Source organism: Mixophyes fleayi, chromosome 6, assembly GCF_038048845.1.
Source record: "Mixophyes fleayi isolate aMixFle1 chromosome 6, aMixFle1.hap1, whole genome shotgun sequence".
NCBI classification, from domain to species: domain Eukaryota; kingdom Metazoa; phylum Chordata; class Amphibia; order Anura; family Limnodynastidae; genus Mixophyes; species Mixophyes fleayi.
In genome coordinates, this window is record NC_134407.1 from 193,480,618 (window position 1) to 193,497,000 (window position 16,383).

General features: G+C 41.0%; 1 protein-coding gene across 3 annotated transcripts in view; it reads right to left on the bottom strand.

The window, feature by feature from the left end:
* Positions 1–1,760: 1,760 nt before the first annotated feature.
* Positions 1,761–16,383, bottom strand: part of SEC14L1 (SEC14 like lipid binding 1) — a 32,412-nt gene continuing 17,789 nt past the window's right edge. For 2 of the 3 annotated variants that reach the window (XM_075177744.1, XM_075177745.1), the window contains exons 6-18: positions 13,322–13,450; positions 12,998–13,232; positions 12,597–12,706; positions 12,240–12,429; positions 11,609–11,697; positions 10,803–10,873; positions 8,100–8,271; positions 6,872–7,006; positions 6,363–6,497; positions 5,737–5,988; positions 5,478–5,656; positions 5,241–5,342; positions 1,761–4,429 (exon numbers count right to left, since the gene is read on the bottom strand). In XM_075177744.1, coding sequence (XP_075033845.1) covers positions 4,192–4,429; positions 5,241–5,342; positions 5,478–5,656; positions 5,737–5,988; positions 6,363–6,497; positions 6,872–7,006; positions 8,100–8,271; positions 10,803–10,873; positions 11,609–11,697; positions 12,240–12,429; positions 12,597–12,706; positions 12,998–13,232; positions 13,322–13,450 — 2,037 coding nt within the window. In that variant the 3' untranslated portion in view covers positions 1,761–4,191. Of the gene's footprint in view, positions 5,343–5,477; positions 5,657–5,736; positions 5,989–6,362; positions 6,498–6,871; positions 7,007–8,099; positions 8,272–10,802; positions 10,874–11,608; positions 11,698–12,239; positions 12,430–12,596; positions 12,707–12,997; positions 13,233–13,321; positions 13,451–16,383 lie in introns of all 3 variants that reach the window. The other variant, XM_075177747.1, reaches the window with a different exon arrangement.

Sequence of the window (16,383 nt, forward strand, 5' to 3'; positions counted from 1 at the left end):
GCCCCGCCGGGAAGAAGAAGGGGAAGACCTGTTCAGGACAGGATCAAGAGTCACATTAAAATCGCCACCCACTATCACATGTCCCCGCGCAATAATTACATTTTTATGAACATTCTGGTAGAGATGAAGAATAGCTTTTCTAGTAAAACAGTGTTGTGATGGAATTTGGTAACGGGGACACAAGACCTCAAGTAACTGTATAATATGATAATGCGGCTTGTTGTTATTTTTTTAGCATAAGTTACTGGTTTTCCGAACAGCTTGTCCTGAACTCTCTTCAAATGGCGTAACATGAATGAGGTTCCTAGATGGTTATGGTCCCTACCTCTACTGACTGTGGCTTTACAAACGCTACAAATGACTAGACAACTGTTGTCAGGATTTGGGTAAAAATAATTTCACACAGAAGAGGTGGAGTTTTTGGTCTTATGCCCAGGCATGGCAATGGCCTTCTTATCACATGCAAGAACTGTTTCTACTGGGGCAGGACTTACACAAACATCAACATCCTCATTAGCGCCCTCGTCAGCTACACAAATATCCCCCTCATCCTGTTGCAATTCCAAAATGGCATCCTCAATTGGTGCATCACCGGCTACACTTGGGCTGTTCATACACACAACAGCAGAAATGCTGAAAGGGGCCTTCTTTATGGGTACACTATCAGAAAGGTCAGGATTACACTTAGCACTCGTGGATAGACTCTCCCCAGGGATTTGTGTCATTTCTGAATCTGAACATACATTGTTCTCTAATCCCTTACTGTTTTCTTCCAGCTCGGCTTTTACACGTAAAAGTATTTGGACACCACTTTTGGAGTCAGAATGACAAGGCCTTGCTTGGTCATGGCTGACCTTAACAGAAAATGCCTTAGTGACAGCTGCAGAACTAGCACTCAGAGAACGGCGAATGCCTCATTCTTTCCTCACCACTGCGTGTGTAGAATGACACGTTGGCAATTTTTTATTTTTTTTCTGCAGATACCTGTAATTCAGGCAAAGTTCTTTTTTTCTTGACCTAGTTAAAAGGTGTTTTTTTTTACATTTTTGTTTCCCCGACTTAAAAACACTATGTACTTTAACATAGGCTTTACCAGATGACGTAGAGGGATTACTATTATGATGACTGGTGCGAGCAGCTGCTTGGTTGTCCTGGTCTTCTGTGTACTGCTGTGAGTCCATTTTGATAACATAGTACAATGTGACTGCAGATTAAGAACAACACTGCCAGCCCTATTATTTCTATTTCAGCAATGACAATTAGCAATGGAGCTCTCCTGAATGTCACTGGAGACTTTGAAGAACAGATATCTCTCCTCTTCCTTTTCTACCTATGACGCTGCCCAACTGCACTAGATACTGCCAAGAACTGTGTTAGCCCTTCTGTGTCCCTCTGTGAAGTGGCGCTGGATCACCGTGGAGGGCGGTACTAATAGAATTCAAAACTTGCGAGATCCAACAACGTAACAATGACGTTTTGCCTCGTTTTCAGTTCCATGGTCATCTTGGACTTCACCCACACTGGATAGGAAAGTATATGAACCGTGTATATTTATATAGCGCCTACATATCATGCAGCACTTCAGAGAATATACAAACATTTACAACAGTCCATATGACTGTTTATCGCTGAACAACTAGATCAGTGCACCTTCACCAAACGGCTCATTTCTGATGCCTAAAGCACACATCATGCCCAATTCAAGTTTATTGCATCATAATAAAAAAAAAAACAAAAAAAAACAAAACACATCACACAGCTTTATACAGCATCAATGTTTATTATAGTTAACAATTAAAAAAATGCTTTGAAAAGCTACCTGTATGTTAAATAAATTGTTAGAACAGAGCTTGAGGTCTTGTCATTTTGATGTACTATTGTCTCACACACTCATACACACATTCACTCCCTACTTGGGGGAGGGGGGGGATAAAAGAAACACCTTACAACTGATATGCATATTACAACAAAGAACAGAGCACAAATTGCAAATATTAGAAAAACAAAAAACTTTATAGAAAGACATGTGCAAATGATTCCTTCCAGGGATTGACCTGAAACGATTAGCTGACCCTGGCTTTCTAAGACTGGAGATGTCCTAAAAGAGCTGGTGTCTATCCTAGCACGTGGAAAGGTCTTACGTGTGTGGCATGGATGTTATTTTCATGCTTGGAGGAATGAATAAAAGGTGAATAAGGGGTAGGGAGTCTACACAGTATCCAGTGAACAAGGCACAGCCCTGTAGCTGGTAAATAAGCCCTTATTTCCAGGAGATTAGGGATGGCCTCACAATCCAAAGAGGAAGAAGTGGTGACTGCTTATCACTCATCATGCAAACCAAGGACAATCAATGGAGAGATGTATGTGCTGTGATCATCCAGGATATAAAATATGGGATTATTGTGCATTATTTTAACCTTTCAGATATACCACACAAAACTGCATGACAAGATCTGCCTCTAGTAATACCACCAACATCACTGTCTCGGGACCAGTGTCCTTCTGGCATCAGTAGATATTGTGTGAACGGACTTTCTTTAGGGCGGGGAGTCACTGCAGCCACCCTCATTAGGTTATGACCGTGATCTAATAACGTAAGTGTATGCCCTCTCTACTTTTATGTAACTACTTCCTTGTGTGTGCATGGTCTCTTTGGTGCAAGTGCCATATATTCTAGTTTAAAATTTGATCTATTAAGCTTACGAATCTAACTGCAATGCTGTAATGAGCGTAACATAGCGACTAGCTCAGAACATGCAGATATTCTTCTTTGGCAAAGTTGGCAAGATACTACATGATCTATCAGACTTCTCGTCCGCATCATCAGGTTTTCACGTGTGACACTCATTACAGGCACTCACAATTATAAACTAGCACAGCTGCCAGCAATGTTGATGCTGACAAAACCGTCAGAAGGCGACAAATACATTTTCTATGTAACAGGCAGAGAGCTCTCAGAACAATGCAGCGTACTAATGCATTGGGTCTAAAAACCAATTCATTTCTATGTTTAAGATCCTCTTCAGGAAACACAATACAGATATATTATTCATTTTAAGATAAACTTTTTAAAAACACAGGTAAATATATTCTGGCACTTTCAGGAGCAACTTGAGTTGGCCTCAGACTAGTTTAGGGGGAACGTACTCTGCTGCTGCACTCCCTTGAGGCAGTGAAATGGTTAAGAGATTTGTAGAGCACACACGTGTCAGTTTAATGGTCAGTGTACCCCACCTGGAGATAAACTGGTAGTACTGAGCGAGAGAATGGCTATCAAGGCTACTGAACACTTCTAGGAAACAAAAGCCACTAGCACCTTTGTTGGCAGATCATCACCCTGATCCAACTAGGGGCAATTCCCAGCTCAACCATGGTCAGATGTTATAAAAGGTGACCGGAAACTTGTCCAATGACTAAATGATCAAAGAAAACCAGTCGTGTTGTGGGACTGCAATACAGAGAGATACGGTCTCCTTAATTAGAGCTTGATTTGCAAGAAGCTTATACTTTGACCCAGATGTTCCATCAGACAACTAGCTGGCTTAGCTTTAGTCTTCTAGATTAATCTTAACACTCATGAGAAAGCCCTTGCAATTAAACAGGCAAAGGCTACAGAAATCATCCATTATTACATGCAAATGTTTCAAGAAATATGGTCAACACTCTTTCCCGTGATGGATTATAAAATGTCTTAACTTAAGAGAGCGGCAGCTTTCATTGCCAGGCATTTCCTCAGCAATGTTCCTCTTCTCTGCCAACCCTATCAGTTGTGACAGTGGTAGGACATGGCTACGAGTAACAGTGGTAGACCGAACTACCCCAATATAGCATACGGCAAATGCCAAGTACTTTTCAACTAATCGAAAACAGCCGTTTCTGGATGAGCCAGAACGGATAGTATTACAGGACAGATTGAGTTTTGCTGCTCCAACCTCTCCAGAAGGTGGTTACAAGATGCTGTGTGCCTATTGCCTAAGAATATCACAGCTCTTACATTATGCATTAAAGGATATGGTGAAGCAGTTATGTGCGCAATACATGCCAACTCCTCCACAAGAGTGCAATGGAAAATATTTCCAACATCGAGCATTTTTTTTGACTTGCATTATTTGATCAGGTAGGGAGTTGAAAGCCAGAACGCCAACTTTATCTGTAAACCAAATCGGACACCCTAAACCTTCATGCATGGCCTCAGGAAGAGTCGGAGCCCTCTGTCTCGATGGCCGTAGTTCCCACAGCCTCCCGGATGAATGGGAGGCGCCATGAGGGGGGCCACCGCAGGAAGACGGGGGGTCTGAGGGTGTAGAGAGTGGAAAAGTGCTGGCCCCAGAAGGAAGGGGCGAGGCGCAGGAGCCCATCCGAACAGGACTTCAGGTCTTGGGGGTGAGTGAGAGAAGGGAGCATGGACTCAGACAGAGGGAGGGGCTCTCTGTAACCAAAATGTAAGGGGAAAAAAAAGGGTGAGGGGAGGGGGGGGGGGGGAAAGGGTAAGGGGAGGGGGGGGGGAACAAAAATAACAAAAAAACAAAAATGAAAAAGTTAAACAGGTTCTTAATAGTAGGGGATAAAATGGAAATGAAAAAATTAACGTTTAAAAATGGAGATGCAGGAACCTAAATGACCATGGATGGGGACACAGGATGAGCTGTGAAGAGGTGAGAATGGGAAGCACAAGTAATGCATGGAGAGAGAACATAAAGAGATTATTAGCCTCACCGTATGAGGGATGGCAATGAATTCAAAGTTACAACAATAATCTATTTTACAGCAGAGGAGGAGACTGCCTCTAACGACCAATGGGTTAAACAGGCTATAAAAAAAAAATCCCCAGATTTTTAGAAATTACAGCTGTAAAAGGGGGCACAGTACAACCGCCGTTATATGGAAACCCACTGCTTACAACATGACATGTGATGCACACTGCTGTATGATAAACAAATGTGTAACTGCGCAAAGAACAAGACAGGTTGTCAAAAAATTGATCAGAGTGCAGTTCATATATATATATATATATATATATATATATATTTTTTTTGCAATTGCTATCCGAACAGATGGAAAAGGCCCTGAGAAAGGAATACAGGGCAACGTCTTTAAGCCAATCAGCGAATAGTAAAAGTAATGGCACATGATTGAAAACTTCATGTATGGGGAAAGGTTACAGTCAGTCAGTGGAGGGGAGGTGGTGTATCTGCTTTGTCAGGTCTGCTTGTGCAGATAACAGTTCAAGAGCCGGCTACCTGGATACCATGGAACTTGAGTGAGACTGGCTAGAGGAGGTCGTGGCGGCACTGAGTTGCGAGAAACCACTGTGGCTTGATTCCAGGCTGGTCATGGAACCCCTAAAGGAAAAGAGTAAGCATTAAACAAGTATTATGCAGCAAAGTAAAATGGTCACACCATTGTACGTGCCAGTGTTGTAGTTAAGAATAGGCTGCTTAGATGCTCTATATAGATCTTAGAAGCTAGGTCAGTACCTGAAATCTTCAGAGCCAATGATCTCTGTGTAGTACATGACTTTGCACTTGTGTGAGGAGACTTGTAAGGAGGCGAGAACATCGTCCACACGTGGTAGGCTGCTGGTGGCACAGGCAGGCATGTTATGAAATTTCCATTGCAGGATATAGAACCCCGGCCAGCGTGTCACATGAGAACCCTGCAAACATGGAAGTATTACAACCTGTGGCAACTAAACGATTAGGAAAAAGATTGCGGTAACTGGCAGGAGAAGGTTACCTGCACGCTCTCTCCCTCCTTGCAGGTCAGGGGAGATTCCACCATGCTGTAATCTCGGCCCAGCTGCCATGCTTTATCAATCAGTTGCACATTGTTGCCCACGGGAGAGGTGATGCCATGAGCTCCAAGGGTGTCCCGTTTGGGCACTTGTGGTGCCCTCTTGGAGTGGTAAATGTTAAAAACGATGTCTCCTTTGCACACATCAAAGTCCCAGGTGATGACACAGGAGGCATCCACTATCTGAATTAATATCTGAATAACAAAAAGAACACAAACGCAGCTTAAACCTTCTGCTGTAGTGACCCACATGATTTAATACAAAAACAAAAATTCTGCAGTGTTCAGAAGTAGGCAGGATGGGTGCCACAGCCCAGGCAATAATGACATATAGTACATGTTAAGTAGCATTAGCAAAGTTTATTAAAGTAAACAAATTATCAGGGAGATAATTTGGGTTGACATCCAATCTCATAAACCTAACATGATGAACCACTAACACCAAATACAGAAGAAAATACAAATATGTACGTTAAACGAGCGTTTGGTTTGGAAAGAAAAACACTGCCTGCGGTCACAAGACACTTTATAGGCGAGATGCCCAGATATTAACCTTTCACCCATCGTACCTCATGTGGAGCGCCCTTAAACACACTGGCGGACTGGTAGATTGTCTCTGTCCAAAGTCGGATATCCTCACTTTCTAGTTCCTCTGGAGTCCGATAAAGTGCTTTGGGGACCAGCCCACCTTCTGAAACCTCACACTGCAAGAGAGTGATTGAGATGAATTAGACATATTGGGCATACTGCATAACGCTCAGTGATGGATGTGCCTACAATGAGGCAGCCTTAGGTGGCTGCCAGCTCTAATAATGGTTACAAATGACAAGATTTGTACGGATATTTATGGTAGTTAGTATAAGGGCTTATTATCATGTATTTATTAGAATAATTGTGACTCAAGATTACAATTTGCCGCGACTGGGACTAGAACTAGCGCCTCTGGCCTGACCTACAAAGTCTTCCATAACAACTTGCACTTTGCTCACTGAGACACTTCTGCTGGTAAGGGATGACCTTGCTCTCTCCTCATCCATCAGAATATCTAGGTACACACACTAATCCCTATTCTGCTCACCATGCACTCCCCACCAAGAAAGTCTGGAATCACTTCTTTGTCAATGTAATCTATTAATCCGCCTGGGCCTTGATAGTCATTGCCAGCATAGATCAGGAACTTCTTTCTGGTATTCTCATCGATGAAGGGACTGACCTGAAAACCACAAAGAAATGATGGATTATAATAATGTGACTTTTCTTTTTCGAGGAAAAAGCTTTCACAAGGTGTTAGAGATACAGCCTGTTGTCACTAGAAAAATAAACACCTTGCTGACTGTGGGCAACATAGCGACAATGTAAACGCAGAAACATCAGGCAAAGACAGTACAGCAGTTGTTGCATTAAGCAAACATCCTCCTCTTCCGCCACACATGACTTCCTCAAAGTTTCTGCTAACTCTACTGGAGTTTCTTTGCTGCAACCTCCCCTGTATGAGTACAACCTCCACCTTTCATACAAAACAGCCAGTTTATGTAAGTTTTCTTTGCTTCCTCAAATTCCACGAACCATTGTACTTTGTCCTACGAGTCATTTCACCAATCTATTAATATATATCGCACTAAAGGACTGGGACTCTGCAGAGCCCATACAATGTTTGCAGCCATTCAGTAAAAGCATCATGCCCAGTACCTCCAGGTTTGAGCTATCACAAGACCATCAACATTCTGCTTTCTACAGACCCAGATCACAAAATAATATTACAAGACAATATTAATGGTCACAGTGTATTTACATGTGCATTAACAACATGAAAGGAGGTACATTCTTCCTGTCCATTCACGGAATACAGGATATTAGCCATTAAGGTTATCCAAACTCTAAACCTAGGTAGTATCCCATCCATTATTCCAGACAGGGGAGACATTTCTAAAATTCGCTAAAAAAAAAAAAAAAAATAGACCCTTCCTTTGCTGAAACATTTTGTAACACACTCTTAAATGGAGGCAGCACAATTAGCTTGTGCGGCACAGTCATTTGCATACGACTGTTCGGTCCTCTGTAGAAACACACAGTAACGGGTGCCACTGCATGCTTGTGGTTGGCCAAATACCGCTTCCAGGAGAGCTAGTGGAAATTTTATAGTCCCAAGAGAAGATTTTAGCATAACCACCAGTATGGAGCAACATGAGGATGGGCAGGTAAATGTGTGACCTTTAAGTTAGCTATGGATAATTTGATCAGCTTTGCATGTAAATCACCCTGTACATGCTGGGGAACAGAATATTATTTCATTTACAGAAACTTACTAATGTCCACAACACTGGAAACACTCTGGGGGCCCGTAATATCAACAGCCGTCCCAGTGTCTCTGGGTAATTCGTTTCCACCACTTCAATGATGCGCAGCAAGGCTTTGACTCCAGGCCTCCATAAATGCCTCATATTCAGCCCCTCCAAATCCACTAGGCATGTCCACGAGCTGAAAAGAAACAGCAAGTCACATTCCACGTGCAGCAGCTTTCAACAAAATTTACAAAGTCTAAGTGGAATTAATAAACGTTATTCTGATACTGTGTTTATATAATTTTCCCTTCCGTCTTCCTTGCTTTATTAGGTGAGCCATTTGTAAAAGGCGACAGAACACTTTACTGTATTTAATCCTTATTTCCTACTTGTCTGATCCAAAATATTCTATGATGTTGTGAACATCTGGAGATGTGCGCTGATCTTGTGACTTGTCCACTTGTGGTTGGAGGACAGGGCACCATGTGACAGGGCACCATGTGACAGGGCAGTGTCATGATGTGAGGAGGGGAATAATGGCAGCAGACAGTTTGATAGTGGAAGGAGCAGGGTACCCTAAAAGCAGAGTAATGACGGATGGCTTCTGAAGAACCAATGCAACTGGAGAACAATCTGGGGACCTAGGCATGAGCTACAAAAGGATTCACACTGTGCAGTTTGAGAAACAAGTAGTAAATTAAGGGCAATAACTTGAAGTTAGATGAAGGTTTCCTCAAAGCAGCACAGGTAACAAAACAGTTAAACAAGACCACATGGGAGAATAAAAACAAATAAAGGTCCTTAAAATGCAATGCACAGTGCTGAAAACTCCTAACCATTTTAAAACACCATCAACCTCAAGGACTGATAGTAGGAAACAATAGAGCTAGTACACCTATTGCAGTAAGGCACCACAGGGTGGCTCAAATGAAAATCTGTGGTAAACAGACCCAAATATGATTAGCTACAATAAAACAAATCATGAAGATAGCTGCATAACAGTACATGTGTACATTAATAATATAAATGCTGAAGTAGTAAAATATGTTCTACTGTTAACATTTTGTGATAAATGCCTACATGAAATAGTTTAGCGAAAAAAAACAAAAAAAAACCCAGACCGCATATATAAAAAACACACTACATGGACAAATGTATTTGGCCACATCTGTTAATTATTGAATTGAGGTGTCTCAATCAGACCCGTTGCCAGAGGTGTATAAAATCAAGCACCTAGCCATGCAGACTCCATTTGCAAACATTTGTGATATAAACTGGGTCGTTCTGAAGAGCTCAGTGACTTCAAGCCTGGTACTGTGATAGGAGGATGCCACCTTTGCAATAGGACGGTTCATGAAATTTCATCCTTGCTGTATATTCTACAGTCAACTGTAAGTGATATTATTAGAATGGGAAGCATTTAGGAACAGCAGCAACTCAGCCACAAAGTGGAAGACAACCTAAAATCACAAAGCGGGGTCAATGACTACTAAGGTGCATGGTGCGTAAAAGTCACCAACGCTCTGCTGATTCCATAGCTAAAGAGTTTCAACTTCCACTGGCATTAATATAAGCACAAAAACTGTGCTTCAGAAGCTTAATGAAATGGGTTTCCATGGCCGAGCAACTGCATGTATTTCATTAAGCTTCTGAAGCACAGTTTTTGTTGCTATGCTATGTTTCCAACTTTGTGGCAACAGTTTGGGGAAGGTCCTTTTCTATTCCAACATGACTGTGCCCCAGTGCACAAAGAAAGGACTACAAAGACATGGTTTAATGAGTTCAATGTGGAAGAACTTTACTGGCCCGCACAGAGCCCTGACCTCAACCCGATCAAACACCTATAGGATGAACTGGAACAGAAATTGCGAGCCCGACCTTCTTGTCCAACATCAGTGGCTGACCTCATAAATGTTCTACAGAATGAATGGGCACAAATTCCCACAGAAACACTCCATCTTGTGGAAAGCCTTCCAAGAAGAGTGGAAGCGGTTATCACTGCAAAAGAGGGACCAACTCCATATTAAAGTACATGTATTTGAATACCGATGTCATTACAGTCCCTGTTGGTGTAATGGTCAAGTGTCCGAATACTTTTGTCCATATAGTGTATATTAAGCTTACACCACAACAAAAGTATGCATAAACAAAGAATAAACCAATCAATTCACGAGCACCATACGTATTCATGCACCCCACTTCCTCTGTAGATGAAATCCTGGTGCCAACCAATGCAGCAAGCTCTGCTAAACTGATGTCAATACCAGATGCACATCAGCCACCTTGTGGTGTCAGATGTTTATTGCAGTAGGTGTATGGCTTACCTTGTACTGCAACATATTTTGATATAAGATGGCAGAAATGGCCTATTGATGCAATGTTCTAGCTGCATCCTCTCTCCTGCCCATGTCTTGTGGCTAAGTATGTTTAAATGGCTTTATGCTATGTCTATTGTGCTGTTTTTGAATACTTTTTACCTACTGGATTTACACCTATGTTTGCCAATAATTTCAGAAATGTGCATGGCATCATAAGGACTCTTCTCTATATCATCTGCATTTTAGTCTGTAAAGTAGATCATTTTCCTCTCAGACCAAAGTGGAGAACAAATCAGACCACAAAATTACAATCAGGATCCATTTATTTTGACACAAAATTACATCTGTAATCTATTTTGTTTTATTTGTTTTTTTAACATGTAAATGAAAAAAAAACATTAAACCTCACCTGATAGGCCGCCCAAATATATTGGTATTTTCTTCACAGCGCCGGAGTCCTTCCTCATTAATGGACAGCACCTGTCACCAAAGAGAATTCTGGGTTAATAACGTAACGTAGATAAACCAATCCCCTTTGCATTCACTCAATATGAAGATTAACTGCACGTTTTATGTCTGCTTAATAGATAAAGCTCTTTAACATAGCTAGGTTACCCTTAATTTAATGGCGAATTTTTGGATGCAAGTGGACGGGACTACAGCGACTAATAGCACCAGCTTAAACAGTGTGGTGTGGAGTCTTTATGATTAATTATGCCTAGTACACACCGCTGTTAATAGCTGGTGTTTGACATGTATGCTTACTGCTTGGTAAACCTGCCTTAACACAGAGTAAAAACAAATAGTGTAAGTGACTGGACTTAGACACATGTGGCTCCAAGCAAGCATTTGATTTGCTTCAGTGTTACTGCTGCCTGCAGCGATGACAATAACACTCGGTACTCTGTACACTACGGTGAGAGCCTTTGAGAACTCACTTTTCAGGCTCTGATAAAAATGAGGACGAAGTCCAAGGTATTTTCTACACTTGGTAGAAAGTGCACAAGACCTTTAAAGACTAAAGTGATGTAAACCTCTGCAGAATAATACAAAAGGTTACAGATGCATTAAAATAGTTTTAAAGTATTTTGCAAATGTGCTATCCAGACAGTAAATAAAAAAAATTAAATAAAAACTGTGTACCTGAAAGCAAAAAAGGTGAATTAATAAAAGCAGAAAGCTTTCGGGACTTATTACAAATGGTAAGAGACTTACATGTCTGAGGAGCGACTCTTCCCCGAGAGCTCTGACCAAACCTTTTGTGTCCATCTGTCCAAGTCTCAGCACATACAATGGACGACCATCTAATAAGAATAAACCTCATAAAATCAATGAATTAGCCCCACACTACAGAGCAATATACTTTGTAGCTGATCCCCCCCCCCTCCCCCTAATGGGACTCACTGGAGTGAGAACATTTAAAATGGAGACTAACCTACAAGTATTTTCTTATTACATAGGACAAATTAAGTCAAGTAATAGTGTCATAATGCTGTTGTTTGTTTTGCCCTTCATTTCCAACCTGCTCCACTATCATTCCCCCTTAATCACAATCCTTAAATTACAGAATGCAGGAAAAACAGTCCATCAGAATTATGGATTTAAAAACATTTATATGACCCACTTTATCTACACGGTTTCCAAGAAATCGACTCATCTGATATCTGCAGATTAGGAGGACAGCAGACCGCAGCTACTAAACTATTCAACTATTAAGATGTATAAACAGTAACTAGCACTAAAGATTTTTTTCTCCAACTTGTATTGACGACGCCCTTGTACCTATTGGACTTCCTTGAGCTCTAATCACTTGTCATGAAATCTCAACAGAAAGCTCATTGCGCACCTGAATCATGGTGGTGCCAGCCCCCAGCGTAGTAGTCCTGCAGAACCTGCGGAGGGCTCCACGTGCTCAGTAGGTAGTCTACTTGGTGCTGTTTACGCCAGGTGAGCGATTGGCACATGAGTTCTCTGGCCTTGTCAATGTTGAAGTCACGTGCACGCAGGAACCTTAGGATGTGCTCGTCTTTGGGGATCTATATAAAAGACAAGGACTTTATTACACATGACATAACGGTTCTCTGGCACATACCAAAATCTAGAAAGAATAAAAAAGAAAAAAAAGAAAGAAGAGAAATGATGCTGGTAGACAACTCCGAAACACCAAGATATAGAAATACACATAGGAAATGGAGCCACTTACTTTGCCCTTGTGGGTTTCCTGTAGCCATTGCCGTAGGCGAATAAGGCAGCTCTCCTGCAGAGGTGTGAGGTCTCCCAGATAACGTTTGATGTAATCCGCATCTAGTTTATCTACAAAACACAGCAATATACTCAGGAGATGCTCACTACCTCACTAATCTCAGGAATACACTAATCTTCTCATGAAATGACCTCAAAACAATGACCAAGAAGATATCTGCAAGCATTGTAAATGGTGTCTGAAAAAGTGCTTTGCATGCCAAGCCTGCAAGTTTTATTTTTATTAGCACATTACTTTCTACTACATAATTACAGTTTACTAGTCTAGATTAAAAAAAATGTTGCCTCCTGCTAAATAAAAGCCACACTCTCCTGACAATTCCTTAGTTCTGGAGGACATACCATCTGGAGTGCTGCTGAGTGGCTCAGGAGGACTGGATGATGAGGATAGGGCATCCCTGCTACTATGCCCATCAGTAGAAGTTGTAGTAGGTATATTTTGGGCAGGGGACACAGCATGGCATGAGGTAGATGTTTGACACTCTTGTTGATGCTTGGTAACAGGAACCCATCGAGGCATAGATGTAATGCCCTCCTCATCCATTTGCTTCAAGTAATACTCTATGATCTCTTTACCCTGAAAAAAGAAAAAAAGATCAAGCAATTAAGATATTATACTAAACTATATAACCAATACTTTTATTTTCTTATTTGGGAAACACTTGCCTTTTTTATATTGCTGGTGTACTGTTTCATGGCAATCTTCTCCACTGTGCTTTCAAAACCGAAGAATGATTTGATGTCCAGGCTGGCAGACTGCTCAAAGCATGTCCAGTCATCATTGTCAGGGTGTACCTTGAGAACAAAGGCGAAAAATGTCTATCCCATAATGCTTTGGGGAACAGGTAGCAAAGACCATTTCTAAATACTTCCACATTAAAAGACATGAACATCAAACACAACCTGCACCGGAAGCATCATGGGCATATTGCTTCTCCCCATCAATCTGACGAGACTCTAAGAGGATAGTTATAATGCTCCTGCTACTAGAAAATATATACTTGTCCTACTTTTGGTGAAAAATTATGTCAAACACACAATGCAACAAAGTTCAAAAAGCCACTTTGGAGTAGAAAAATTGAGGACATGAAGCCAAGACTGACCAGGTAGAAACCAAAATAGTTTAAATGCTGTCAATCCAACATATGGCCGATTAAGAAATCCAGAAACTTCTCCATGATCTTTTAATCTTCCAAAATAAGTCTATATTTCTGGGTCAGTAGTGATCCCACCTGTTTACTAAGCAAGAGTATATCAAACATCCAGCGATTTCAGTTTTCTACCATTTACCCAAGATAAACAAAACCTTACAGAATTCCCCCGGCCGGCCCATAATTTTTGGAATTAATTTACTAGCACAGGGTTTTGCAAACCCAGTCCTCAGGGCTCCCTAACAGTGCAGGTTTTATGGATCACATGTGACATAATTAGGACCACCTGTGGATCTGTTACAATGTGTCAGTCAGTAATGACTACACCTGTGCTCCAGCAAGGAGATATGGAAAACCTGCACTGTTAGGGAGCCCTGAGGACTGGGTTTGGGAAACCCTGCACTAGCAGTTAATCTATCTCAGTATTTGGATCATTACCTTTCAGAAATACGTGAAAAAGTAGGCACCCAATCTTCAGGATACAACACAAATATTACAAATTCTACAGAATGTGACCTGGCAATCTGATTACTGGCTAGTCACAAGCGACGTTACGTCGCTGTATATGGTGATCGACCATTCACAAAGATTAGCCAGCATCAAATATCTCACACATGATCAGGACATCAATCTAGAACATACTGAATTCATTCTTGAAGGCATACATTTCATACTCAAACATAATTATTTCTGGTTTCAGGAAAAATTTTACATACAGATTTGAGGAACTGCCATGGGGACCAGGTTCACTCCAAGCTACACCAATCTTTTCATGAGCAAGTGGGAAGATGAAGCGATATCGTCTAAACATGGCTTTGGAGCGAGCCTGGTCCTCTAGAGGAGATATATAGACAATATCTTCCTCATCTGGAAGGGAGATGAACAATCCCTACTCAACTTCATACCTCACATAAATAATCCTTACCAATTGAAATTCACCACAAAATACAGCAAAAACGTAATTGAATTTCTAGATTTATCCATATACATTCAAGACAACAGATTGGTAACCAAGACATACTATAAACAGGTAAATGTTAATAGTTATATCTTGGCTACAAGCAATCGTTACCCACAATGGCTTTCCAACATCCCGACAAGCCAGTTTAAGAGTCAGAAGAAATTGCGCAAATAAACAACTACAGAGTACAAGGTAAACATTTAAAATCCCAATTTGAGCAAAAATGTTACAACAAAGATGCCCTGGAGTTAGCCCACACTAAGCACCATATCTGAAGTTATAATATAGAATTCTAAAATAAAACAGAATAGCTAATACTATTTCCAATACCCCTGTTGCCGTATGCAGGTTTAGAGGGAAGGGGGGTGGGGTAGATTAATCCCCTAAACTTCTCTAAACTGGTTAATTGTAACATAAAGTGGACCAAAAGAGAAAAAGAAATGGATCAGATGCACTCTACTCTCTAATATTTACAGATGGATTGGAAATGTAGAGAGGTGAACATAAAACATAACTTTTATTCAAAACTAAAAGCGAAATAATTGGTCAATACTAATTAAAAACAAGTGTGTGTGTTAAAATCCACTGATTGAGTATTAACACCTCTAATAAGAATAGGAAGGGATATGTCCTGAGTAGTCTAATATTCTTGAACTATTATGTTGCCATATTTCTGCATGGGAAATAAAGAATCTGTACTAAATAGTAATAGATTATCGGTATGATAACCGCTTCCCATCCAGTGGTAACCAGCTTTTGATAGATAGTAAGAGCAAGTACAGCTGCAATTAATCCTACTGGTATATACCGTGTCTTGCTAACTGCCTAACTGTTGTTCCTTATAGCTTTGGGTCTAATGGAGCAAAAGGGGTAAATTCCCTAGCATGTAGAGCTGACTACCTAGTTCTTGTTCATTCTAACTAGAAATCTATTGGAGCAATTAGAGACAAAGTTTCCCTGTAATAACAAGAGGTAGAGTACACAATCAGCGGAACGCCGACGCGCGTTTCGCTATGTGTGCTTAATCGTAATTGTAACATAAAACCTGTATATAGTTTTAATGCTTAAAGGAACCTGGACAAATGCATAACAAATATCTGTGTATAGTTTTATATACTACCTAACCCTACCCAGTTTACTCAATTAAACTGTTCTACACTGTGTTGAGGAATCACTTTAACCAATAGGCAATCAGTACAGTGCTCACATGGAACTCAAGTGTCTATTTAACAGCTGTCAATCAAAGTGTGGACATATAAACTGACATTGTTGGGATTCGCACATTCCCCATTGACGAAACGCATTTGGGTACCTTCCCTCACTAACCACCAACCAGGAATCAGCCATCAGGAAGCAGTGAGTGCGTTCCACAGTGGAACGCACACCTTCTCATACTACAGCACCACAAAGGGTCGCGAGTCTGCTACTATCAAGAAGCTGGCCAGCGTGTTTAGAACCACAAGGATAAGGAAGGACTACTTAATAGCAAGTATTGCTGTATATGCCCTCATCTTACGAGACCAAAGTGGCAACACTTCTTTGGTATTAGGCATTCGTATTTTTGATACGTTTGGATCAGTTTTATCACCAACTTGTTATGGACTCCAGAGTTGGTT